This window comes from Falco rusticolus, chromosome 6 (genome assembly GCF_015220075.1).
Source record: "Falco rusticolus isolate bFalRus1 chromosome 6, bFalRus1.pri, whole genome shotgun sequence".
NCBI classification, from domain to species: domain Eukaryota; kingdom Metazoa; phylum Chordata; class Aves; order Falconiformes; family Falconidae; genus Falco; species Falco rusticolus.
The window spans coordinates 17,066,223-17,091,577 of NC_051192.1; the positions used below are offsets into that span (position 1 = coordinate 17,066,223).

Below are 25,355 nucleotides of genomic sequence, written 5' to 3' on the forward strand. Positions count from 1 at the left end.
GCTGCCTCCCGCACCAGTCTCGTTCTCCCCCCCCACCCTTGCCCGCGGTACTGGGTCCTGAGGCGCCACAGCCGGCGTTTCCGGTGCTCCAACTCCTCTCTCGCCGCTGCCCCGCGGCGCTCTCGCTCCCCGGACCACCGGTGAACCAGGTGCTGCTCCTGGGCTGCCGCCTGCCGCCCCGCCCCGTCGCGGGGGCTGTCCCGGCCCGGCCCCGCCCCGGATCCTGCCGCCTCCGCCGTGCTGCACGCCCTTCGCTCGTTCGCCGCCGCGGGGTTGCCGGAGCGCACGTGGAGCCGCCATGGAGTGCCTGGTACTGCAGGACGGGTCGGTGCTGCGCGGCCGTCCCTTCGGGGCCGCTGGGGCCGCCGCTGCCGGGGAAGTGGGTGAGTGCGGCCGGGCGGGGCGGGGCTGGGCTGGCATCGGGTCCGGGACGGCTGCGGATGTCGGGGTCGGCCTGAGGCCGGCGAGCGGCACCGAGGGGGGGAGGGTGTGTGTGGGGGGTGGGCCCGGGTCGGTACGTGGACCTCCGCCTGCCCGGCGCCCCGCCGTGGGGCTGGAGCGGGAGCTGGCCCGGGGCGCTGCGGGATGCGGCCGGGCCCGGCGTTCGGGGGCTCCGTCCCAGGCGCTCCCTGTGCTTGCAGTCTTCCAGACGGGCATGGTGGGCTACCCCGAGGCCCTCACCGACCCCTCCTACAAGGGGCAGATCCTGGTGCTCACCTACCCGCTCGTCGGTAACTACGGCGTCCCTCGGGATGAGACCGACTCTTTCGGCCTCAGCAGGGTGAGTGTGCTGGAACGGGGGCGGCGAGGCAGGCAGCGGGACAGGCAGCATGTGTGGGGCAGCACAGTGGGGCAGGCAGCGTGCATGGGGCAGTGTGTCCCTGGAGTACCTGGAGCTGCCCGGCCCAGCCACCCACATGTGCCACGGTGGGGTAGCGCAGGGCAGGATGGTGCAGCGGTGGGCTGACATAGGATGCTGGGGCAGGGGTGTGCCAGAATGGCACGTGGCAACAGGTGCGGGTTTGATACCCGTGCTGCAGGGCCCGGAGCCAGCAGTGGGGCCCAGGGTGCTCCAGCCTGCCATCCTCCTAGGAGGGGAGCAGGGTGGTGGGGGTGGGCGGGGGTTAGATCTCTGTGTGCTGGGGTTGGGGCGCCCTTCCAGCACATGGGGAGTGGGGCCATGTGTCTGTCCTCGATGAGGCCTCAGCCCCTCAGCCTCCACACTGGCTGTCCTGGGGCCGCCCCTGCCCGGGGGCAGAGTCCAGGCCCTGCTGTGCTGTGTTGGGCTAAGCCATGCTGACCCTGGGGGTCTACCCAGCCCCATCCTGCGTTGGCAGACTGGGGTTGCTACTGCAGCCCCACAGGCCTTGCTCCCGGGAACCAGAGACCCAGTCCCATAGGATGTGATGCACTGGCATGTCTGGGGCTCCCTGGTGAGGCTGTGGCCAGAGGGAGCGGTGCTTTCCAACATTCTGGTTCATGCCGTGGCTGTGCTCTAAGCTGAGGGGTCCTGCGATGTGGGCTATCCTGGCCCCTGGGCAGGGGGCTGCCATCCAGCAGTACTTGGGACCTGGCCGCCCGTTCCTGGGAGCTCAGGTGGACTAAGCCTCAACCTCATCAGGGCTGGGTATGAGATAAGGTGGGGGTGGCAGCAGCCCAGCATGCCGTGTGGGGTGTCAATGGGGGCTGGTCCTGTGCCATGGGATTCCCCCATGGCTGTAGCCATCCTGCTGTGCCCCATGGGGATGGCCAGGCTGGGCACCCGCAGGGTGCACAGGGCTTCTCCCAGGATGGTGACCCCCCACCTGGCCATGCTTGCCCTATGTCCCCTCAGTGGTTTGAGTCCAGCAAGATCCATGTGGCTGCACTGGTGGTGGGCGAGTGCTCAGAGACCCCTAGCCACTGGAGCGCATCCCTCTCCCTTGACCAGTGGCTGAAGGAGCAGAACATCCCTGGGCTCGAAGGTGGGACTGGGGAGACTGTGGGGTGGGAGCTGGGGGGCAGCTATGGAGTGGCTGAGGGGCTAGGGTCCAGGGGGCAGTGAGCTCTGAACAAGGCTTGTCTCTGTGTTGGGATTTGCCCCCCTGGCGATCGCTGCGGTGTTGGCAGTTAGGGGGGATGATGTTGCTGGGGCGTGGGGTCCTGCTCGGGGAGGGACAGGGCTGTGGGGTTTTGTCTCATAGCCCATCTGCAGGGGTGGATACTCGGGCCTTAACAAAGAAAATCCGTGAGAAGGGGACGCTGCTGGGGATGCTGGTGCCGGATGGGACCCCCACGAAGAGCCTCTCCTTTGAGGATCCAAGCAAGCGGCACCTGGTGCAGGAGGTGTCGCTGAAGGTGGGACTGAGGGGGCTGGCACTGGGCTGGGGGGCACGAGGGGGGCCTTGGGGAGTGGTTGGGGGCCTTGTGCTGGGCTGGGGGTATGAGTGGGGGTGCCTGGGGAACTGGAGAGGTGGCAGAGGGGGGTGGCACTGGGTTGCGGGGTGGCTGGGGCTGCCGAGGTGCTTACTGTGGAAGGTTGGTCCCAGCCCGAGGGGCCGGGGTGATCTGCACTTGCCCCTCCTGCAGGTACCCCTTGTGGTCAACCCCGGTGGGTCGCTGCGCATCATGGCAGTTGACTGCGGTCTCAAGTACAACCAGGTGCGGTGCCTGTGCAAGCGGGGCGCAGCCGTCACTGTGGTGCCCTGGGACCATCCGCTGGACACTGCAGGTGGGGTATTGCTGGTTGGGGACATCCTGGGGCCCTGCCAAGGGTTGGGGAGGGGGGCAACAGGGTCTGGAGCAGGGGACGTCTCCTTGGTTGGTGCTGGGGGCAGCAGGGAACCATGATCTGCTCTAAGGCACTGGGGAGCCTTGATGTCACCTTTCTGGGGGACTTTAGGGCTCTGGGCCCTTGGTGTGATGCTGCAGAGATAAGGGGGGCATGGGCTCAGGGTGCCTTGCTGTGATTGGGGTGGGGGGCTCTGGACCATGGTGTCAGGGTGCCCTAATGTGGCTCTGCATGTGGGGCCATGGGGAGGCTGGGGGGGTCCTTGCCACCACCAGTATGGGTGTTGTGGGGTCAGGGCACTGTTGTGTGACCCTCCTGGGGTGTTGGGGAGCTGTGGGCTCAGAGTGCCTTGTTGCTAGGCTGCTGGTAGCCTGAGGGACCCTCTGGGGCCTTGGAGGGATTGGGAGGCCCTGGGGGACTGGGGAGCCCTGCTCTGACCCTGCTGCTGTCTTGGTGTAGACTTTGACGGGCTGTTCATCAGCAACGGTCCTGGGGACCCACGGCTCTGCCAGGAGACAGTGTCCAGCCTACAACGGGTGCTGGATGTGCCCCAGCCCAAGCCCATCTTTGGGATCTGCCTCGGGCACCAGCTGCTCTCCCTGGCCCTTGGCGCCCGCACCTACAAGATGAAGTGAGTGGCCATCTGGGGTGAGGGTCGGTGCAGGGTCCTAGCTGCCCAGGGCTGCCTGACCACCCATCCTGACACCCATCCCACCACCCAGGTATGGGAACCGCGGGCACAACCAGCCATGCCTGCACAAGGACACACAGCGCTGCTTCATCACGGCACAGAACCACGGCTTTGCAGTGGAGGCGGGCAGCCTGCCACCTGGCTGGGTCCCGCTCTTCACCAATGCCAATGATGGCTCCAATGAGGGCCTTGTCCATGAGCACAAGCCCTTCTTCAGGTGGGTGCGGGGCTGGGGCTGGGGAGTCCAACGGGGCATGAGGCCATGCCCTACCTGACCACCTCCACAGTGTCCAGTTCCACCCTGAGCACCGTGCCGGCCCCACAGACCTGGAGGGGCTCTTCGACATCTTCATGGAAGCAGCAAGGGACCTGCGGAGCGGAGACGGCAGTGCCCGGACAGGTAGGGTGTGAGCTGGGAAGGGGTGGCCAGGCCCTTGGCTCTAGGGCTGTGGGTGGGGGTTGTGGGCAAGCCTGTGGGGCCAGGGCTTTGCACAGGGGTGCGTGTTGCCCCAGCCCCAGTGTGACCCATCTTCCCCCGTAGTACGGGAGCGCCTGCGGGACTGGCTGACCTATGACAAGGCGCCAGCAGGGGGCCAGGATGTAGCCCGTCCCCGCAAGGTGCTGATCCTGGGCTCCGGTGGCCTCTCCATTGGGCAGGCGGGTGAGTTCGACTACTCTGGGTCACAGGTGAGCAGCCACACAGGGCACGGTGGGGGTGTCACCCAGGGGGTGGGGGCCTGGGGGTGCCAGCTGTGACCCCTCTCTGCTCCCCATAAGGCCATCAAAGCGCTGAAGGAAGAGAACATCCAGACAGTGCTGATCAACCCAAACATCGCCACGGTGCAGACCTCCAAGGGGCTGGCAGACAAGGTCTACTTCCTCCCCATCACCCCCGAGTATGTCACCCAGGTGAGCACCCTGGGGTGCCAGCTGGGTGAGGGGTGGTTTGGGGGGCGCTGGGGCAGCAGGGATGGGGGCTACCTGGGGGGTCAGTGGGTGTCTGGGGGTCTGTGGTGTGGTGGAGGGGCTGATACGTGGAGGGTTGTGGGGGGCAGCAGCAGGTGGAGGGTGTGGGGTGCGTTCTGCAGGACCACTGTGGGTCCCTGCCCCATTGCCCGTGCCCCCTAGGTGATCCGGAACGAGCGCCCTGATGGGGTGCTGCTGACCTTCGGGGGGCAGACGGCCCTCAACTGTGGTGTGGAGCTCACCAAGGCAGGCGTGCTGGAGCGGTACCGTGTGCGGGTGCTAGGCACCCCTGTTGCCTCCATCGAGATGACAGAGGATCGCAAGGTCTTCGTGGACAAGATGGAGGAGATCGGGGAGCACGTGGCGCCCAGTGAGGCTGCTGCCTCCCTGGAGCAGGTCCGGGGATGGGATGGGATGGGAATGGGGGGCAGCTCCCAGGCAGGGTGCTGTCCTCCCTGTTCCCAGTGTGACCCCGTTGCTCTCTGCAGGCACAGGCAGCGGCTGAGCGGTTGGGGTACCCGGTGCTGGTGCGCTCTGCCTATGCCCTTGGGGGCCTAGGCTCTGGCTTCGCCAACACTCGGGAGGAACTGGTGGCACTGGTGAGCCAGGCCTTCACCCATACCTCCCAGGTCCTGGTGGACAAGTCCCTGAAGGGCTGGAAGGAGATAGAGTACGAGGTGGTGCGGGATGCCTACAACAACTGCATCACGGTACGGGGTGAGGGGAGACCTCCAGGCCTGCTCTGGGGGGAACTGACAGAGGAGTGTACTGGGAGTGTGGGGTCAGAGGCTCCCGTCCCCAGGGAGGGCTCCTCAGTGCCTCTGGCTGCTGTGTGCTACTGAGAGCTGCACCCCTTGAGCCAGACCCCCCACACCCCCCGTGCTTTGCTCTGGGTGGGCTGCAACAAGTGGGGCATCCGAGGAACTTGTGTTCAAGCCCTGGCTGTGCAGGGCAGCCCCTGTTGGTCCTCAGGGCAGGGGAGGACATGGTGGGAGTCAGGAGGGATTCGCCTGGGGCAGCAGCAGCCAGGAGCACATGCAGGCAATGCATGGGGTGGTGGGTTCCCTCCCCTCAGCCTGTGGTGACCCCCCTGCTGCCAGGTGTGCAACATGGAGAACCTGGACCCGCTGGGGATCCACACGGGCGAGTCCATCGTGGTGGCACCCAGTCAGACCCTCAATGACATGGAGTACTTCATGCTGCGGCGCACGGCTGTGAAGGTGGTGCAGCACCTGGGCATCGTGGGAGAGTGCAACATCCAGTTTGCCCTGAACCCTGAGTCAGAGCAGGTTTGTGAAGCTCCCGCAGCTCCCCCTCCCGATGCCCCCAGCCAGCCCTGCCCTGGGGAGCCCATGTCCAGGTCCTGCCCTGCGCTAGCCCACGGTGTTGCGCCTTACCAGCCTCCCCGGGCTGCAGCACCTGGCATCCCTGGGGGCCAGAGGGTCTCACCGTATCGGTGGCTTGGTCGGCCCTGACAAGTGCAGCAGCGTGCTGGGTCTTGCTTCCTCCCGGTGCTGTGGGTGGTGCTTGGGAGGTCCCTGCGTGGCTCTACATCCTGCTGCAGCTGTCAGCAATGTCTGCCCTTTCCCAGCCTAGCTGCCTGCCCTTTCCTAGCCCAGCTGCCCTTCCGTTTGCTCCCCATTGCTATTTGTGCCCACCATGTGCTAGCGACTCTTCAGTGCCAGCTGAGCACCGGGCAGCTGAGAGCTGTGCGGCCAGCACCCAGCCTAGTGCTGCAGGAGCTGCATCCTGCACTGCCCCACTAACCTGCCTGCCTGCTGCCTGCAGTACTACATCATCGAGGTGAACGCCCGGCTGTCCCGCAGCTCAGCTCTGGCCAGCAAGGCCACCGGCTACCCCCTGGCCTACGTGGCTGCCAAGCTGGCCCTGGGCATCCCCCTGCCCCTCCTCAGGTAAAGGCACCACTGTGGTGTAGGGATGGGGTGCTTCCCCAGCTGGCCTCGCACCACTCTGGTGGGACAGCCCCAGTTACTGACCCCTGTCCCCTCCCCAGGAACTCTGTCACCAACTCCACCACAGCCAACTTTGAGCCCAGCCTGGACTACTGCGTGGTGAAGATCCCACGCTGGGACCTCAGCAAGTTCCTGCGTGTCAGCACCAAGATCGGCAGCTCCATGAAGAGTGTGGGTGAGTGCAGGGTGGACAAGTAGGCAGCACGGTGGGTGTGTGGGGTCTAGCTGCTCACAGCTCCATCGACAGGGGAGGTCATGGCCATTGGGAGGAACTTCGAGGAGGCTTTCCAGAAGGCCCTGAGGATGGTGGATGAGAACTGCGTGGGCTTTGACCACACTTTGAAGCCAGCCTCTGATGTGGTGAGTGCCAGGGGTCTGGGGAGGGTCTCTGCTGCCAGTGCAGTCCTAGAGGAGCGGTGGCTGTCTGCCCCCTACCTGGCCCTGCTCACCTCTCTCTGGCCGGGCAGGAGCTGGAGACACCAACGGACAAGCGGATCTTTGTGCTGGCAGCTGCGCTGCGGGCTGGCTACTCCATTGAGCGGCTCTATGAGCTGACCAAGATCGACCGCTGGTTCCTGCACAAAATGAAGAACATCACGGACCACGCAGTGCTGCTGGAGTCGTACCGTGAGGAGCAGAGCACCATGCCGCTCACTGTGCTTAAGCGGGCCAAGCAGCTTGGCTTCTCAGACAAGCAGGTGGCTCTGGCCGTGCTCAGGTAATTCAGGGAGGGGGTGTTCCCACTCTCTGGTCCAGCCCAGGTCCTGGTGCTCACCCTGCCCCTTGCAGCACTGAGCTGGCTGTGCGGAAGATGCGGCGTGACCTGAAGATCCTGCCGGTGGTGAAGCAGATCGACACGGTGGCAGCGGAGTGGCCGGCCCAAACCAACTACCTGTACCTGACCTACAATGGCACCGAGCATGACCTGGCCTTCCGCGAGCCCCACGTCATGGTCATCGGCTCTGGTGTCTACCGCATCGGCAGTAGTGTTGAGTTCGACTGGTGTGCAGTCGGCTGCATCCAGGAGCTCCGCAAGGTTGGCTGGGCTCCGGCACCCTGCAGGGTTGGTGAGCTGGGTGTCTCCAGTGAGAGCGGGGTGGCCCTTGGCCTCACAGTGTCCTACTCCCCTGGCAGATGGGCTTCAAGACGATCATGGTGAACTACAACCCTGAGACGGTGAGCACAGACTATGACATGTGTGATCGCCTCTACTTCGATGAGATCTCCTTTGAGGTGAGTAGGGGCTCTGCCTGCTGTGGAGCTGGGGTAGGGTAGGGGCTGCTGTGGCCCCTGTCCCAGCCATCCCCCTGCTCCATGCGGTGCTGCAGGTGGTGATGGACATCTATGAGCTGGAGAACCCTGAGGGCGTTATCCTGTCTATGGGTGGGCAGCTGCCCAACAACATTGCCATGGCCCTGCATCGGCAGCAGTGCCGCATCCTGGGCACCTCCCCAGAGGCCATCGACTCAGCCGAGAACCGCTTCAAGTTCTCCCGCCTGCTTGACTCCATTGGCATCAGCCAGCCCCTCTGGAAGGAGCTTTCCGACATGGAGGTGGGGGGCTGATGAGAGTGATGGGGCTGCCCCAGTGGGGACTGGCCCTTGGCTTGTCCCCTGAGGGTGCCATCTCTACCACAGTCGGCCAAGCACTTCTGCTGCAAGGTGGGGTACCCCTGTGTTGTGCGCCCCTCCTACGTGCTGAGTGGCGCTGCCATGAACGTGGCCTACTCGGACAGCGACCTGGAAAAGTTTCTGAGCAACGCCGTGGCTGTGTCCAAGGAGCAGCCCGTCGTCATCTCCAAGTTCATCCAGGAAGCCAAGGTCCATCCAGGAGACTGCCCTGGCTTTGGGGCACCCGTGCTCCCCATGAGAACCCTGTCCCCCTGCCCCAGTGCCGACAGCAGGCTTTGACTGTGTTCCTGCTTGCAGGAGATTGACGTAGATGCCGTGGCCTGCGATGGCGTCGTGGTGGCCATTGCCATTTCGGAGCACGTGGAAAATGCTGGGGTGCACTCAGGTGATGCCACGCTGGTGACGCCCCCCCAGGACATCACCCCTAAGACACTGGAGCGCATCAAGGCCATTGTCCATGCTGTTGGGCAGGAGCTGCAGGTCACTGGGCCCTTCAACCTGCAGCTCATTGCCAAGGTACCCTAGCTTGGGGAGCTGCACCGGGTTGGCACTGTGCTGGTGGGAGGACACTCTGTATCCCCATATATGCTCAATACCATCCCCTCTTCCCCAGGATGACCAGCTGAAGGTGATAGAGTGCAATGTCCGTGTCTCTCGCTCCTTTCCCTTTGTCTCCAAGACTCTGGGAGTGGACCTGGTGGCTCTGGCCAGCCAGGTGATCATGGGTGAGGATGTGGAGCCTGTGGGGCTGATGACGGGTACAGGCATCGTTGGTGTCAAGGTGAGCAAGGGCTGCAGAGCCTGGGCTGAGGCACACGGCTGGGCAGCCTCTGAGTCCCCTGCTGCCCCCAGGTGCCCCAGTTCTCCTTCTCTCGCCTGGCGGGTGCTGATGTGGTGCTGGGTGTGGAGATGACCAGCACGGGCGAGGTGGCCTGCTTCGGGGAGAACCGCTGTGAGGCTTACCTGAAGGCGATGCTTAGCACTGGCTTCAAGATCCCCAAGAAGAACATCCTGCTGACCATCGGCAGCTACAAGGTGCGTGGGGCTGGGACAGAAGCTGGGACAGAGGCCAGGGCTCCCCTTCCACCCTCTGACTGACCCTGGGGTCATTGCAGAATAAGAGTGAGCTGCTGCCCACAGTGCGGACCCTGGAGAGCCTCGGCTACAAGCTGTATGCCAGCCTCGGCACTGCTGACTTCTACACCGAACATGGCATCAAGGTTGGGGATGAGGGTCTGGTGGGGGCCGGGGACACCCTCAGGGGAGGCATGGGACCATGATGGGTGTCACTGCTGGCAGGTGATGGCCGTGGACTGGCACTTTGAGGAGGCAGACAGCAGTGAGGCTGGTGCTCGGGAGACGCAGCGTAGCATCCTGGACTACCTGGCTGAGAACCACTTTGAGATGGTCATCAACCTCTCGATGCGCAACTCGGGGGGTCGCCGACTCTCCTCTTTTGTCACCAAAGGGTACCGCACCCGACGCCTGGCCGTTGACTACTCCGTGCCGCTCATCATTGACATCAAGTGCACTAAGCTCTTTGTGGAGGTGGGCTGGGGTGTGCCAGGGGCTCAAGGGATGTGGGTGCAGGTGAAGGGAGCAAAGCAGGGGCTGGGGTAGGAAAGTCCTGTTGTGGATACTGTGGGATGGGGTGCTGTACATGGGCATTGCTGCGGGAGGGTCTTTTTTGGGGCGCAGCTCAGGCAGACATCTTCATCCTGGTCCCGTTCCTGAGCCTGGGCCTCATGCGTCCCTGCAAGACAGGTCCTGCCTCATGGCTGCTGTCTCCGCAGGCACTGCGCCAGATCGGTGCAGCCCCCCCCTTGAAGATGCACGTGGACTGTATGACATCCCAGAAGCTTATCCGTCTGCCAGGTAGGTGGGACCGGGGCTGTAGCAGGGGCCAGGGACCCAGAGGATGCAGCACAGAGCTGGGGCAGCGCTGGGGGCATCTGAAGGCGCTGCAGGGAGAGGAGACATTTTACTGTGCTGTTGGGGTGTCCTGTGTCCCCTGTGGCTGGGGGCTGCCTGTGGTAACATTGCCCTGCTCCCCAGGCCTGATTGACGTCCATGTCCACCTCCGTGAGCCAGGCGGCACCCACAAAGAGGACTTTGCGTCGGGCACAGCAGCTGCCCTGGCTGGGGGCATCACCATGGTGTGCGCCATGCCCAACACCAGCCCTGCCATCACTGATGCCACCTCCTTTGCCCTGGTGCAGAAGGTGAGGGACTGCTGCTGCCCAGTCTGATGCCCACGTCCCCTTCCCGGGTGCTGTGGTGCTGTCTGCAGTGGGGCTGACTCTGGCCTGGCACCGACCGCCCCTTGCCCCCACAGCTGGCCGAGGCCGGGGCCCGCTGCGACTTTGCCCTTTTCCTGGGGGCTTCCTCGGAGAATGCCAGCTTGCTGGGCCCCCTGGCCGGGGCGGCTGCTGGGCTCAAGATGTACCTGAATGACACCTTCTCCAGCCTGCGGATGGATGACGTGTCGCTGTGGATGGAGGTGAGGTGTTGTGGGTGGAGGCTGGCGTGGGGCTGGACCCAGCTCCCGGTGCCGGCTCCCACCATCCCTGTACTGCCCTCAGCACTTCGAGCAGTGGCCACGGCACTTGCCTGTCGTGGCACACGCGGAGCGGCAGACAGTGGCTGCCATCCTGATGGTGGCCCAGCTGTACCAGCGCCCTGTGCACATCTGCCATGTGGCCCACAGGGAGGAGGTGAGCAGCAGGGCCCAGGGGTGCAGCAGGGGGACTGCAGGCCCCCATGATGGGGCACGGGGGCTGTTTGGGGACCGCCTCTCTTACTGTGGCTCTCCCAGATCCTCCTCATCAAGGCAGCCAAGCAGAAGGGGATCCCAGTGACGTGCGAGGTGGCCCCACACCACCTCTTCCTGTGCCGGGATGACCTGGGGCGCCTCGGGGAGGGCCGAGCGGCTGTGCGGCCCGCGCTGGGCACCCGCCAGGACGTGGAGGCGCTCTGGGAGAACATGGACACCATCGACTGCTTCGCCACAGACCATGGTGAGCCCTGGGGGATGACAGCCGTGGGCCAAGAGCATGGAGTGGGGGCAGCAGCGGGTCCCCCAGTGACCACAGCCCCATCCCGCAGCCCCCCACACGCTAGAGGAGAAGCAGGGGCAGGAACCACCCCCTGGCTACCCTGGCCTGGAGACGATGCTGCCGCTGCTGCTGACTGCCATCTCCGAGGGGCGGCTCACTGTGGAGGATGTCATCCAGCGTCTCTATGAGAACCCCCGCAAGATCTTCGGGCTGCCAGCACAGGAGGACACCTACGTGGAGGTGAGTGTCTGCCTGCCTCCTCCCCAGATCCAGTCCCAGTGCTGCGCTGCTGCCTCTGACCTGCTGTCCTGACAGGTGGACCTGGAGCACGAGTGGATCATCCCCAGCCACATGGTCTTCTCCAAGGCCTGCTGGACACCCTTCGAGGGCATGAAGGTGAAGGGGACGGTGCGGAGAGTGGTCCTGCGTGGGGAGGTCGCCTACATTGATGGGCAGGTAAAGCCCCAGGTCACCCTTCCCCCTGTGTCTAGGGGAGTCCCCCAGAACCAACTCTTATCACCCCCAACCTCATCATTCCTATGGCTGCAGGTGTTGGTGCCCCCCGGCTATGGGCAGGACGTGAAGAAATGGCCCTCAGGAGCTGCGCTGGTGCCACATGCAGCCCCTGCCAAGGAGAGTGCGAAGGTACTGGGGTGTGTGGAGCTGGCGGGAGGGTCCCTGCCCTGTCCTGGCTACATCTCTGTCTCTTATTGCAGACCCCTGAGCGGCCACGGCATGTGGCAGCCAGTGAGATGCTGCGCGGCCGAGCCTCCAGCCCCCGCCGAGCTGGCCCCATAGGCGAGGGGCGCTTCCACCTCCCGCCCCGCATCCATCGGGCCTCTGACCCTGGGCTGTCAGGTAGGGGGTGGGGGCGAGTGGTGTGGCGTGGTGGAGTGTGGTGGGTGGGCAGTGGGGCTGCAAGCGTGCCGCCCCAGGGCCGGGTCTGGGGCCACGCCTGGGCGGCCCCGCTGACGCTGGCCCTTGTGTCCTGTTCAGCGTTCCGGAGGCTGGGAGCCGCGCACCGCCCGGGCGCCCGAGGCACCGGTAATGTCGCGGGGCGACTCACTCAGACAATGAGACGCGGCTGTACTAATGGCACTAACCGCAGCCGAAGAGTGCTTCCCCTCCCCCAGGTGCCGCGCTGGCCCCGGGCTGCCTGTGCCACCCTGGCACGGGCTCCTTTGTGCACCATGTGATGGGGCCAGGCACCACTGGACAGGGCACAGCTGCGCTTGACTGCGCCCCATCTGCCCCAGCCTGCACGGCACCTCGGGGACCCTTTGCCTGCCAGTGTGATTTGGGTTGCGTTTGATCGGGTTCTGTGGGGTGTGTGGGGAGAGGGGCACAGCACTGTGCTGGGGCTTGTCCTGCTCCATCTCTGGGGGGTCACAGCCCCAGCATCGGGCCCTGCGGTGCTTTTGCCCTGTGCTGTCAAGTGCTGGGAGGGCTGTGCCACACACAGCACCCTGGGAGAATGGGGCCCAGGGTGCCGCAGCTGCCCGCACCCTCTAATATCACCGCTCCCCTCTCCCACCCCAGCTGAGGATGCCCGAGAAAAGGCCGGCAGGAAGGCAGCGGAGTCGGGTGAGTGCTGCAAGGGGATCTGGGGGCCCATAGCAGGCAGGCAGGCTGAGTGACTGGGGGCCTGCAGTGAGACCCACCCACATGGGCTGACCGGCTGCTCTTGGTGCTGCAGATCCAGCTGGGATCCAGGACAGCTACTTCTACCCACTGGGCCCCTTCCCACGCCAGGCGTCCCCCCAGGGCATGCCCCACTTCCAGACCTCCACAATGCTGCACCCCCTCGTCGGGCAGCATGTCCTCTCTGTCCAGCATTTCTCCAAGGACCAGGTGCACAGGCTGGTGGTGGGCACTGGGGTCACGGGCACCTGAATAAGAGGAGGGGGTGCGTTGCCTTGCGCATCCCAGCACAGTCCTGGCACTGTGCACACCCCAGCTGAGCCACCTCTCCCTGCAGCTATCACATCTCTTCAATGTGGCGCACATCCTGCGCATGCTGGTGCAGAAGGAGCGGAACCTGGACATCCTAAAGGTGAGCTGGGCGTGGGGTGGCTGTCCAGACACTCCGAGCAAGGCTGAGGGGAGCCCTGTGGTGGGTGTAAGTGACCTGGGCTCCCCAAGGTGATAATGTGGCACCCACAGGGCAAGGTGATGGCTTCCATGTTCTATGAGGCAAGCACGCGGACCAGCAGCTCCTTTGCAGCGGCCATGAGCCGGCTAGGTGGCTCCATCCTGTCCTTCTCAGAGGCCACCTCCTCGGTGCAGAAGGGCGAGTCGCTGGCTGACTCCGTGCAGACCATGTGCTGCTACGCCGACGTGCTGGTGCTTCGACACCCACAGCCGGGTGCTGTGGAGGTGAGAGGGGCTGGTGGGGTGGCCGCATCCTGCCTCTGAAGGTGTTGATGTCCTGCCCCTATGATGGGGACGGTGAGCTGCGTGCCACGGGGCAGGGCTGTGTTCGCCAGTGGGTCAGGCTGGGCAGGTGTCAGGAACAAGAGCCAGGTCCTGTCACCGTCGGGCTGGTGGGGGCCGCATCCTGCCTGCGCTCAGCGTTGCTGTGCTCCCAGCTGGCTGCCAAGCACTGTCGCAAGCCCGTGATCAACGCTGGGGATGGTGTGGGAGAGCACCCCACGCAGGCGCTGCTGGACATCTTCACCATCCGCGAGGAGCTGGGCACTGTCAACGGCATGACGGTAAGGTGCTGTGGGGGGTTATGGCTGCCACCCCCACCACAGTGGAAGGCCCTCTGTGGGGCTGGGGAGCCATGGCACTGTGGGTTGGGCTGACTGCTCTCCCCAGATCACCATGGTGGGTGACCTGAAGCATGGGCGCACGGTGCATTCCCTGGCCCGCCTGCTCACCCTGTACCGCGTCAACCTGCGCTACGTCACCCCCCCTGGCCTCCACATGCCCCCCGACATCACCAGCTTTGTGGCCTCCAAGGGCATCAAGCAGGTGAGTAGGCAAGCTGGGGGGGCTGGGGCCCTGCGCCCCCCTGGCCATGCTGACAAGTGCTGCCCCAGGAGGAGTTTGGGAGCATTGAGGAGGCGCTGCCTGACACGGACGTGCTCTACATGACCCGCATCCAGAAGGAGCGCTTCCGCCTGGCCGAGGAGTACGAGGCTGTGAGTGAGGGTGGTGCTGGGAGGGACTGGACCCCCCCAGGTCTTGCTCTGGCAGCGGGGAGTGGCAGCCTGCTGCCCTGCCCGGAGCTCAGGGCTGTCTGCCCCCCCTTGCAGTGCTTTGGGCAGTTCATCCTCACGCCCCACATCATGACCCGGGCCAAGGAGAGGATGGTGGTGATGCACCCCCTGCCCCGTGTCAATGAGATCAGGTGGGGATGGGGGGGGCTGGAGTGTGGGGATGGGGGGACTTGGGGGCTCGGGGGCAGCTCTGGGGTGGGGTGGGGTATCTGCAGGGGGCTGCTCTGGGGCAGTTCTTGGGGGAGGCTCTTGGGGGGGCTCGGAGGCAGCTGGGGGGGCTGTTGGGGGGGGGCTCTTGGGGGGTGCTCAGGGGCAGCTCTTGTGGGGATGGCTCAGGAGCGGCTTTTGTAGGGGGCTCAAGGGTCCATCAGGGCGATGGAGGTGCTAGGCGGGGTTCGGGGGGTCTTGGGGCGATGGGGGGCGGGGCATGGGGTTGTCGTTACTTCCTCTTCTGACGTCACTTCCGCAGCGTGGAGGTGGACTCGGACCCGCGCGCCGCGTACTTCCGGCAGGCGGAGAACGGGATGTACATGCGCATGGCGCTGCTGGCCACCGTGCTGGGCCGCTACTGAGCCAATAAACCGCGTCACCGCGCGCCGCGTCACCGCCTGCTGCGTCATCGCGCCGCGCCGCGCGGGCCATGGCGGCGCTGTGGAAGGGCTGCGGGCGGCTGCTGGCGCGGCGGCCGTGGGCTGCACCGGCGCTCACCGCCGGTAAGGGCCGCGCCGCGCCGGGGCCTGTCCCCCCCGTGCCCCTGCGTCTGGGAACGCCGGATCCCCAGCCCCGGCTCGGGGCCCTCCCTGCCCCCCGATCCCTCAGCCCCCTCACCCCAGTAACACGGGGCCCCGTTGCCCTGCTGCTGTGGGCTCGGTCGCCCCCCGTGGGAGGCAGGGCAGGAGCCCCACGGAGCGGGGGCGGTGGAGGGTCCCGGTGCCTCAGTGGTCCATCGTTCGTGGGGAGGAGGAGCTGCTGTTTCCCCTGGCTCAGCAGGGAGCAGGGGCTCACCATGTGTCCCACTGGGTGAGGGGCCTCAGCCCCCTCCAGCTGCAGGAGATCTGCATCGGGAGGCTGCACTAGAGCTGGGAGGCCTAATGGGGTTGTGCCTCCTTCCAGCCCCCCGGAGAGACCTCCCACAGCTCGAGGCCTTACCCCAAACCTCTGGGTAGAGGCTGTTTTGGGCCCCCCCCCTCCTCCTGGGAGGGTGTAGATGCTGGGCCGTGGCGCTGGGGTGGAGACCTCCTGACCCTCCCCTGGGTGTTAGCCAGTACTTGGCAGCAAAGGCTTTGGGTCGAGTTGGGCACAGAGGTGCTGCCTGGGGAGAGACCCTGCCCCTGAGAGGCTCCTTGGGGCCCTGCACAGGTAATTTATTCTCCCTAACAGTGTTGCTGTTTGAAGGGCTGGCAGCTGTCATAAATCTACCCTGGCACTGGCAGGTGCCTCCCCATGCCCCAAGGACACTCTCCCTATGCAGGCAGCTGCTACAGGCAGGGATGCTCCTGACCTTGCTGGCCCTGGACTTGCAGTCCTGAGCAACAAGCATCTCTGTCTCCCTGCTGCTCATTGCTCCTGTGCAGGGCTGCTGGCTGGCAGGAAAATCCATCCTGCCTGTGCTGTAGAGCCATGCAGAGGGGTGTGCAAAGCAGGCTGGTTGGCAGCAGGGTCCCTGCGTGTTCTCTGCACCCCCTGCTTGCAGCCTTCCCCACCACCCCTGCCACCCACCAGCCATGCTGCTCACAAATAACCAGCCTGGGATGCTGGAAAAACAGCCTGGGGCATCTGGGGATGCCCTGCTGTGCTGGGGAACTAGTATGGGTGCCAGGGGGCTCCGCTTGCAGCCACTGGTCCTCCCTGCTGCTGCGGGGGGGGGGGTGGGGGGGTGGGGGTGGTGACGGCATGTTGCTCTGCCTGCCAGGCTGCTGGGGTCCTGCCAGGCCACCTCACTGTTCTTGCTGTTATTTTTATCTGATTTGATGGAGTCTATTGCCTGGAACCTGCTGCATCGTGTGCTGCTGGGCTGCACATCCCCCCTTGATTCCTGGAGCGAGGCCAAGGTGGAGCTGGGAGGGCTGCCCAGGACCAGCCCTCTCCTTCCTTGGCAGCCTCAGCTGCTGCTGTAGCTGGCTTGGTGCAGCCCCATGCTGGCTCTGGGCTCCACCTCTGCCTGTTGCTTCTTCACGCTGGAGCTGGTCCTGCCATGCTGAGATGTACCCCTGTTCCCCCCTACTAACAGTTCCTTGTGGCTGTGGCAGCCACCAGGAGCACAGGGCTGTGCCCATGGGGCTGCGCAGCCACCGAGTACAGCTGCTCTGTGTGAGTGATAGGCCCAGTGCTGGATGTGGTTGCTGCAGCCGAGAAGAGGCTCAGGCTTGGTGGCTGGATGTCTCCCTTGCCTGCAGCGGGGGCCTGGGCCCAGCCCTGGTGGGAGCATAGCCATTCCTCCAGGATAAGGGCAGCCCTTCTGGAGGCTGAGCTTTCCTGCTTCCTTGTAGCTCCAGCAAATAATTACCCCATCCAAGGCTGGGCTTGGCCCCTTGCTGCTGGCTGTGCCATGGTCCAGGTGGAGGAGGCAGACTCCCCCCAGCCCTGTGCCCCATGCTGGGCAGCTGCAGGGGGGCTGTGCAGATCCCAGCCTCCAGCCCTGCCTTTGCTTGCTGCTGGAGGAGCCCCCGATGCTGCTGTTCCCCTGGGCAGAGCAGAGCCACTGGCTAGGTCTAGGCCGGGGAGGTTTGCTGGCAGTTGGCTGTGCCTGGTGTGCCCAGCTGCACTCCCCCAGCCGAATCGCTGTCCTGCCTGGCAGTGGAGCAGTGGGGTCAGGCAGGGCTTTGCCTCCTGCATCTCAGGCCTTGGGCCAGGATGCCAGCAGGGCCCAGGCACAGTGGGCAGCAGCACGTGCCCATGGCCGTGACCTTGCTGTCCCTGCCTGCGGCGAGCAGCCTTGTGCTCCTGTGGTGGCAATGCAATCTCCAGCTGGCAGCCGGTGAGGCCCACGGGGGATGCAGACGGTGTGGCCTACTTAGATTTGGGCTCGTTTCAAAGTCCTCTGACCACAGGAACAGCAACTTGTGGGATCGGCCAGGCACCCTGGGCTCAGCCTGGCTGGGGGCTGCGTGCTGCCTCCTGCCTGCCCGTGCACTGCTCTGCACTGAGCAGACGAGAAAGTGCCTCCTTGGAGCTCGGGTGGCGGCCAGCTGGGGAGCCCTCACCCTTCCCATCAGCTGCATCCAGCACTCCCGTGCAGGTGCGGTGCTACCGTGCGTGTTGGCTCTTCCCAACCCAGGGCAGGACATGGCAGTGGTGGCAGGGCCTGGCAGAGCTGTGGGGTCCACCAGGGGCTGGTTCCTGTGTTCATGGTGTGCAGTGCAGCTGGGGTCCCCAGCCCCGTGCTGGAGCTGCAGCAGGGCTGGGCAAGTACAGTGCGTGTGGCGAGTGGCACTGGTGCCAGCCTGAGTGAGCAAAGTCATTGCGAGAGACTTGATCCAGCCCTGCTCCCAGGCTTGGTCGGGGTGCACGGACAGGTCTATTCCCTCACTGGCAGCCCTGGCATTGCTTTATCCCTGCCAGGCATTGTGCCCGGAGCCTTCAGCACTGAATGAGTAATGCCAGTGCTGCCGGCTGCGCTTTCTCAATGAGCGCCATGCGGGGGGAGCCTGCCTGTGCTTAGTGGGAAGGCTGCCTGTGGGAAGCAGGCAGTCGGCGCTTCTGCCATGCTGGCCTGGGGTCCCTCGCTTGCTGGCACCCCCTGCCCCTGCACTGCTGTGGGCTGGTGGAGGCCACTCTGCCATCACGGAGGGGTGCAGTAGCTCTCAGGGCCTAGGGGCAGAGCCTCAGCCCCTGGGGGCTGCGTTTGGTCCAGGGTGGGAGATGGAGCCAGGGATAACAGTGGCAGGAGGCAGTTCCAGGGGTGCGGCAGCTCCATGGGGCTGCAGAGATGGGGCCAGCTCTCCCAGTCCTGCCAGGGCATGTCCAGCCCGACTGGTCTTGGCTGAGGCCCTGGCTCCTGCCCAGCCTCCTGGGCTGTCTCCAGACTCTGCTGGGCAGCTGGGCTGGGCTGGGTCCAGCCACTGCCCATGGGCTCCCCGGGGCCACACTGCAGCCCTGGCCCGCATGGCTGGGGCAAGGAGCTGGGCAGCTGTTCCCACCCCGTTCCCCTCGTGCATGCTGGCTGGGGACGGCACAATCCAGCTGCAGGCACTGTAGAGGCGGCAGGCATGCTCCCCTGCCACGGCCTGGGGTCTGCAGCCCTTAGGCTGGGATGTGCTCCCTGTGGCACTGCTGGGGGCTGTCACAGAGAGACCGGTGGCCCTGGGAGGGAGGGAGTAAGGGCTGGGTGCTGCTGGTGACACGGCCAGGGCTCTGCCACCCCTTGTCCACAAGAAACCGCTCACAGAGACCTTCTGGGCAGGGCTGGCCCTGAGCTGGCAGTGCGGTGGGGGCTGCTGGGACCAGCACTTCCCAAGACAATGGCTTGCTGGGTTCAGGGTTTCCAAGAATGGAGCAGAATCGCAGCAGGGCTGGAGACCTGCCTGGGAACCATCCTGGGAGGAACAGCGGGAATAAGCAGGGAGCCCGCAAAGGTCAGGGGAAGGAGCACTGGGCCAGCCGAGTTGCGTCGAAGAGGTCAAGGGTGTAAGGATGGAGCAGGGGCTGCCAAAGGCCCAGCTGAGCAGCACTCTGCAGGGGATGCGCGCAGCAGAAGGTCCCTCACACTGATATGGCAACAAGGCGAGGAGCTGTGCCAGCAGCCAGGCAGCAGCGAGGAGCCGGGGCCAGCCCTGGCACCCAGCGAGCCTTACCTGGCTGGTGGCGGCGGTGGTGCTGCCGGGTGAGAGCGGCAGAGAGCGGCTTTCCAAGGAAGGGTATTGTAGTCGGCAGGGTTTGCACGGTGCTCGGGGAGAAGTTTCAGGCAGTGCAAGGTGTCAGGAGAGGCCACAGCGGGAGTGCAGGCAGCAGCGGGGTGGGCTCTGCCCCCGAAACCCCGGGTACTGTGGGCCCTGGGTGATGGATGAGCCCTGTGCCAGGGCTCTGGGGACACAGCACAGCTGGCCGCTGTTTCAATTAGAGATGCTGCATCGTCCTAAGAGCAGCCCAAGGCACTTGGCCTCTGCGAGAGGGCTGGTGCTGCAGGGTGGGAGTGGGCAGGTTTGGTGCAGGGCAGTGGGCAGCTGTGCACCGGGATGGGCTCAGTGGGGCCAGAGCAGGCTCAGGCCTTCCCGGCGCAGCAGCGCTGCAGGCAGGCAGGGCAGCGCTTGGGCAGGAGGAGCTGGCTGTCCGCAGGGTGCTCTGAGGTCGTATTCTGCCCCAGTGCACGGCAGCTGCCAGAGCAGGCTGTGCTGGTCACAGGGGCCCTCATGGGAGCTGGTGACATGATCGCCCAGCAGCTAGTAGAGCGGCGGGGGCTGCGTGGGCACAACGGCCCCCGGACCCTGAAGATGATGGCCATCGGCTTCTGCTTTGTGGTGAGTGCCAGTGTGCAGTGGGCACCTGGGCTGAGCAGCAGGCTTTGGGTGGGGTGGGATGGAGGGCTCTTTGGGCAGGGTGAGACTGTGCTGCCTGGGTGTCAGCTGGGTCATCCTGGTGCCACCTTCAGCAGCTGTGGGCAGAGCTGGGTCCCCTCGAGGAGGAGCACCCAGTTCCTACACCCAGCTATGGGTATGGGCACCCCCAGCTGCGCTGCAGGGTGGGACAGGGCTGGCAGCCTCCCCATGCAGCCTGGGCACCTGTGCCTGTCCCTGCTGCTGGTGCCATCCCTGGGGAGGTTTCACTTTGGCAGGAGGGTGACCTACACCCAAGGGTGCAAAACGTGCTTTGCTCTGCTGTGTAGGCTGAGGCTGGATCCTGACCCCTCAGCTCCCATGCTCTGGGCAGGGCGACATTGGGCCCAGTGCCCTGCACTGGCGGCTTGGGCGGGGAGCCCTGGGTGGCACTGGCACAGCCAGGGTCCCCATGCCACAGAACCCTGCCCAGTGTGTCAGATGTGAAGTCCTGCGGCTGCCGTGCTGGAGCAGGCCCCTGGCTGCCCCATGCCAGTGCTGGTACTGCCCGGCAGAGTGGTCAAGGAGGGGCAGGGGGGGCTGTGGGGGTCCCTGTGCCCACCCTACACATGGGGGCTGTCCCATGGCGACACAGCGTTCAGCAAGGAGCAGCACAGCCCAGGAGGGGGAGGCAGGACAGGCCCCGGTCCCTGTGTTTCAGGGCTAGGGCCGGGCCATGTAGCTAGCTCTGGAGACCCCCCAGCCCTGACAGCCTGTGGCCTGGGAGAGCGGGACGAGTAGGATGCTGCCCCTCACCATCTGGCTTTTGCAGGGGCCTGTTGTGGGGAGCTGGTACAAGATCCTGGATCGTCTCATCCCAGGGACCACAAAAGTGGTGGCTGTGAAGAAGATGGTCCTGGACCAGGTCAGTGCCACGTGGGTGAGGGTGCCTGCATGGGGCTGGTGCCGTGGGAGGTAGGTACAGCCATGTGTCCACAGGCTGGTTTCCATCCTGCTCCAAGAGCCCCAGCTCCTGAGGCTGGGGCCAGTACCAGTGCAGTGGAGGGTTGGGGTGTACAGGGTTGCAGAGGGGCCACCTTGGTCTGGGTTTGGACCCTTCCAGAGGTTCTGTGGTGGTGCCTGTACTTCTGTATGGCTCTGTGCTGGGGAGCAGCAGGCTGAGTAGCCCCAGGCCATAGGGCAAGCTGGGCCTGTCCCCCCTTGTCCCACCACACACTCCCCTCACCCTGCATTGCGGACCCAGCTCCAAGCACCACAGGTTCTACAGCACTGGGCTCTGACTCGCCTCTTGCAGGGGGCATTTGCGCCGTGTTTCCTTGGCTGCTTCCTCGCCATCACTGGAGCGATGAACGGTCTGTCAGTGGAGGAGAACTGGTCCAAGATCCAGCAGGTATGTGCTGCTTCCCTGGAGCAGCAGGGAGCTGTCATCAGCAGGGGCACCTTGGCAGCTCCTCCCAGCATGCCAGCACTGCCAGCTGCTCCTATTTGTGGTCACGCCTGTGCCCAGGCACAGCCCCGTCCCAGCACCGACTGCGTGCCCCCAGCTCTGCCATCGCGCTCCTGTCCTCACAGCCTGACTTGCAACTCTATCGTGCCCCAGGACCTCAGGCAGAGAGCTGGCTCCACAGGCGCTCCACGGCTGGGGTGGGGAGGCATCTGCCGCACTGCTGCAAGGCACAGAGCAAGTCTTTGCCTGGCCAGAGCCCAGGGGTGCGTGGGGCTGGCCCTGCCAGGCTCAGTGCTGGGTTCCGGGGCCTTGGGGGCATTGGGTGCCTGGTGCTGCCAGTCTCCTAGGTGCTGGTGTCAAGGCTGCTCCCTCTGGCACAGCTCTCTGGGGTCCTACCTGGGCTGGGGTGGCTGGGTGCCTGGTGCCATCCAGCTCCCTGCACGCTGTCTGGCCCCTCTCCTGGCTGCATCTCCAGACCCATTACTGAGATGGCTCCCATTAGCAGTAATTGCTGGAAACCAGTGCAAAAGCTGAGTCAGCATGTCCAGAGCGTGAGTTGCCGGGGAACAGGTGACCACCCACCATGCGGTGAGGCACACCAGGGGTGGTCTTGGGGCTGCCCAGGGTTGTGTGGCACTGGCACTCACACACCAGTAATGGCTGCAGGGGCTGTGTGTGAAGGGCCCTCTGCCTCCAAGCTGTGAGCTGGGGATGTTGCCCCAACTGGGCCATGAGCTGGTGCCCCAGGCTGGAGCTCTGCCTGGGGTGCATCACCCAGAGCTCATTCCTCTGCATGGGTTCACCCATCAGGCACCAGCCAGCTGCCCACCATGCAGCAGGTATGTGTCAGCAGAGACCTTTCCTGCCCCTCATCTTGCACTGGAGTGCAGGGAGCAAATTCTGGGAAAGAATTGAGTTACCTCTTCTTTCTCCTGGCTTTGTGAGAGCAGCAACCAGGGTTCAAGGTGTTTTGAGACACCCCAGAGGCACATGTAGACTGGCCCTAGGCATGGGCAGCATGCCCGAGTGCTCCCATCCACCCTAGCTGCATCTCAACCAGGTGGTGCTATCTATCTTGCCTTGCCTCCACCAGGGAGACCGGCCAGGGCCTGAGCACAGTGGTGGGTGATTCCTGCGAGCTGTGGCTCCTGGCCGGTGCCCTACCCATGGAGGGGGCTGGGCTGGGGACCAGGCAACAGCGGCTGGCAGCCACCTTCACCCCTGGCTTGGGGCACATCCATCTCTCCCCACACAGAGGAAGCGTCAGCAGAGCATCCATCACCCCTGTGCCCGCTGTCCCCGTCCTGGGCTGCCGGCCAGCACTGGGAAGAGGCTGGGCTCTAGGCTGAGTCACAGCCAGGCTGGATGAGGGACTCATCCTGCTGCTGTGGGGCAGGGCTGCGGCACAGCCATGGGTGCAGCACAAGGACAGGGTGGCTGCCCTGTCTGGGTGCCCCTCTCTGGCCCTGCGCCACAGTGCCGGGGCGGGGGGCAGGGCTGGGGGGACACGGGGTTGGATGGGGGCTTGCAGCCTGCACTGGGGAGAGGAGCCAACTGCCCCTACCTTGCCCACTGTCTGAATCTGCTGGGGGCACCCAGCTCACCACTTGCCCTCTCAGCACCTTATCCTGCCCCATGCCTGCCCCTGCTCTCCTGCTGGGCTTGCACAGGCAGGGCGGCATGTGGTGGCCTGCCTGTGGCACCCAGCATTGGTGGCAAAAAGGGCTCACAGTGGGGATGGAGCACTTGTGGCTACCTTCTCCCTGCCACTGCATGCGAACACAGCTCTGGGAAGGGTGCAGGCAGGCAGCAAGGGGCTGCAAGCACCCCGTGCGCAGGTGGAGCGGGTGTGGAGTTGGGAAGGGGGATCATGGCAGGGGACAGTGGCCCCTCCACATGCTCCTAGCCCCTGCTTGCAGCCCTTTGGTTGTTTCCTTGGCTGCTTCCTTGGGTTGTTGGCAGCTCTTTGGAGACACTCCTGCACCATTCTTGCTGGTGCTGGGGCCTCCCTGGGGCTGTGCAAACGACCATCCCTGCCAGGGCTGCAGGCAGCTGGGTGGCAGGGCTGGGCACTGGTGCTGGGTGGCAGTGGGGCTGCACTGCGTGCTCACAGCCTCCCCTCTCTTGCAGGACTACATGGATGCCCTGCTGACCAACTACTGCGTAAGTGCGGTCAGCCGCTGCAGGCGGGTCCTCTGGGGCCCTGGGGTGCCATGCCGGGTTCCTCCTCACACCTGTCCCCTGTCCCTCACCTCGGGGGCTGCCATGGGCTCAGTTGGGCGCCCTGAGCAGAGATGGGCATGGTGCTGGCAGGGCCTGTTCACTGCTGTCTCCTTTTCTGCCCAGATCTGGCCACCGGTGCAAATCGCCAACTTCTACTTCGTGCCCCTGAAGCACAGGTAGTAATGCAGCCGTGGCCCCAGCTCTCAGGCTCCCAGAGCTTGTGGCTGTGGACCCTGTCCCTTCTGTCCCCAGGCTGGCTGTCGTCCAGTGCATTGCCATCGTCTGGAACTGTTACCTCTCCTGGAAGGCAAATCGGATGTGAGGTGGAAGCCGTGTTGCCTCCCAGGGCTTCCTGCATGCTACTTGACTCTGCCCCACCTCTAGAGCCCTTGGAACAGGCGCCTGTGGCTGTGGATGGGGCCAGGATATGTAGGGTGCTAGCAGCAGCCATCCCGCTCGCTCCTTGGAGGATCCCATTGCCTGTAACTACAGCCCTCACCACTCCAGGGATGCACAGAGGAGAAGGTGACGCCATGGTCACCCCGGGGCTGCTCTGGGTCTGACAGCCTGCTATGCCATGGGGCAGCTCTGCCCCTTGAAACGCTCCTCCATCTGTGTTCACTCCTCTCTTTGGCCCCTGGCCCTGCCCACAAGGTGCTCCTGCCCTGAGCATTGCTCTGTCCGTCCCCAGCAGCACACCCCAGGGGCTGAGAAGCAGGGTGCAAGCCCTGGGTTAACAATGCCGTGGGTTGGGCACTGCACCACTCGGAACCAGGGTCCCCGTGCTGCTGAGGGGCTGCCGTGTCCCAGGCTGCCAGCCCCATGCCTGCAGCCCCCACCGCCACAGGCCAGCTGTGCTGCCCCTAAAGTGTGGTTTGCTGTATCTCTGCTGCGGACACTTGGAGCACCCAGTAAATGGCGTTTTTCACTCTTGATTCTCATGACACCAGCTCATGGCTTTCTGATACGTTCTCAGACCGATCATTCCTTTGCTTGTGGAGCTGCTGGCAGCTTCCCTGTGCCCTCGGTGGGGTGTGGACCCAGCCAGCAGGCAAGCGAGCACAGCCTTGGGGCAGATTGACGGCTCCACACTCTGCCTCCTCCCCAAGGAGCCGAGTGTGCGGCTGTGGTGCTAGCATTGTCCCTGGGTCTGGGGCACCGCAGTGCTGAGTGGCATAGGTTGCTGGGTCGCTGGCGGTGGGCAATCCCAGCTGCCTCGATGAGGGGAGGGGGTCTGGCAGAGGGAAGGTGGTGGCTTAGGGGGTCACCAGGTGCCACTGTGGCTGTTCCATGAGGTGTGATGGTGCCTCCACTGCTGCTAGGCAGTGGGACAGGGTGAGCTGTACCCAGGTGGCACAGGCGCTGGGTGCAGGATCCTCCTGGGGCTCACAGCATTCTTGGAGCTGGGCATCAATGGGGAGGATGCAGGAAGGGTCTGGGTGAGGGCTGGAGCTGGGGCTGTGACAAGGCCACATCTACCTGTGCATTGTCTAAGACAAGCCTGCCTGTCCTGCCTACAAACCCCACAACGCTGCTGCCTGCCTGCATTGCTGCCTCATGGGGATGTACATCCAGGCGCATCCTACAGTGGCAGTGAGCAGACACAATCCAGGTCACGCAGTGCCTGCCCAGCACATCCTGTCCTGGGTCTCCAGAGCAGAGCTGATGGGACCATGGTGGTTAATCCCACCGGGGGGCCTGAGCCCTGTCCCCCTCAACTGTGCTGCCACAGCCCCAAGCAACTGGTCAGAGCCATCCCCGTGCGCTGCCAGCACCAGGTCGTACTCTGCCAACCAGCTGCTGTCGTGGCACTCACCGAGGGCAGAGCACTGACCTTCCTCCCTCCAGTTCACACAGAACCTGCTCCACGCTGCCCTCGCAC

At 64.8% G+C, this 25,355-nt stretch overlaps 2 protein-coding genes across 4 annotated transcripts; both read left to right on the forward strand.

Moving 5' to 3' along the window:
* Positions 1–232: 232 nt before the first annotated feature.
* Positions 233–14,913, forward strand: CAD (carbamoyl-phosphate synthetase 2, aspartate transcarbamylase, and dihydroorotase). 2 transcript variants are annotated; one of them, XM_037391532.1, is made up of 45 exons: positions 233–383; positions 642–781; positions 1,835–1,964; positions 2,195–2,337; positions 2,569–2,710; positions 3,230–3,401; positions 3,493–3,678; positions 3,749–3,861; positions 4,003–4,148; positions 4,239–4,370; positions 4,590–4,823; positions 4,916–5,137; positions 5,528–5,716; positions 6,216–6,340; positions 6,442–6,575; positions 6,648–6,760; positions 6,868–7,118; positions 7,190–7,436; positions 7,535–7,633; positions 7,729–7,953; positions 8,038–8,220; positions 8,329–8,547; positions 8,645–8,812; positions 8,884–9,066; positions 9,147–9,251; positions 9,331–9,579; positions 9,825–9,906; positions 10,087–10,253; positions 10,367–10,531; positions 10,614–10,745; positions 10,847–11,048; positions 11,137–11,327; positions 11,403–11,543; positions 11,637–11,732; positions 11,804–11,945; positions 12,084–12,131; positions 12,627–12,671; positions 12,784–12,938; positions 13,066–13,140; positions 13,251–13,463; positions 13,676–13,801; positions 13,908–14,063; positions 14,132–14,233; positions 14,348–14,442; positions 14,781–14,913. In XM_037391532.1, the coding sequence occupies exons 1-45, from the start codon at positions 299–301 to the stop codon at positions 14,881–14,883; spliced, it is 6,771 nt and encodes a 2,256-aa protein (XP_037247429.1). In that variant the 5' UTR covers positions 233–298; the 3' UTR covers positions 14,884–14,913. The 2 variants fall into 2 exon arrangements, with proteins under 2 accessions (XP_037247429.1, XP_037247430.1); XM_037391533.1 differs by lacking the exon at positions 12,084–12,131 and having other exon boundaries at positions 14,781–14,912.
* A 42-nt stretch (positions 14,914–14,955) lies between these two features.
* On the forward strand, positions 14,956–24,417 carry MPV17 (mitochondrial inner membrane protein MPV17). 2 transcript variants are annotated; one of them, XM_037391535.1, is made up of 6 exons: positions 14,956–19,767; positions 20,615–20,707; positions 21,098–21,193; positions 23,381–23,413; positions 23,597–23,649; positions 23,726–24,417. In XM_037391535.1, exons 1-6 carry the CDS (start codon positions 19,486–19,488, stop codon positions 23,793–23,795), a joined length of 627 nt encoding a protein of 208 aa, XP_037247432.1. In that variant the 5' UTR covers positions 14,956–19,485; the 3' UTR covers positions 23,796–24,417. The 2 variants fall into 2 exon arrangements, with proteins under 2 accessions (XP_037247432.1, XP_037247431.1); XM_037391534.1 differs by lacking the exons at positions 23,381–23,413; positions 23,597–23,649 and having other exon boundaries at positions 23,674–24,417.
* The last annotated feature ends 938 nt before the right edge of the window (positions 24,418–25,355 follow it).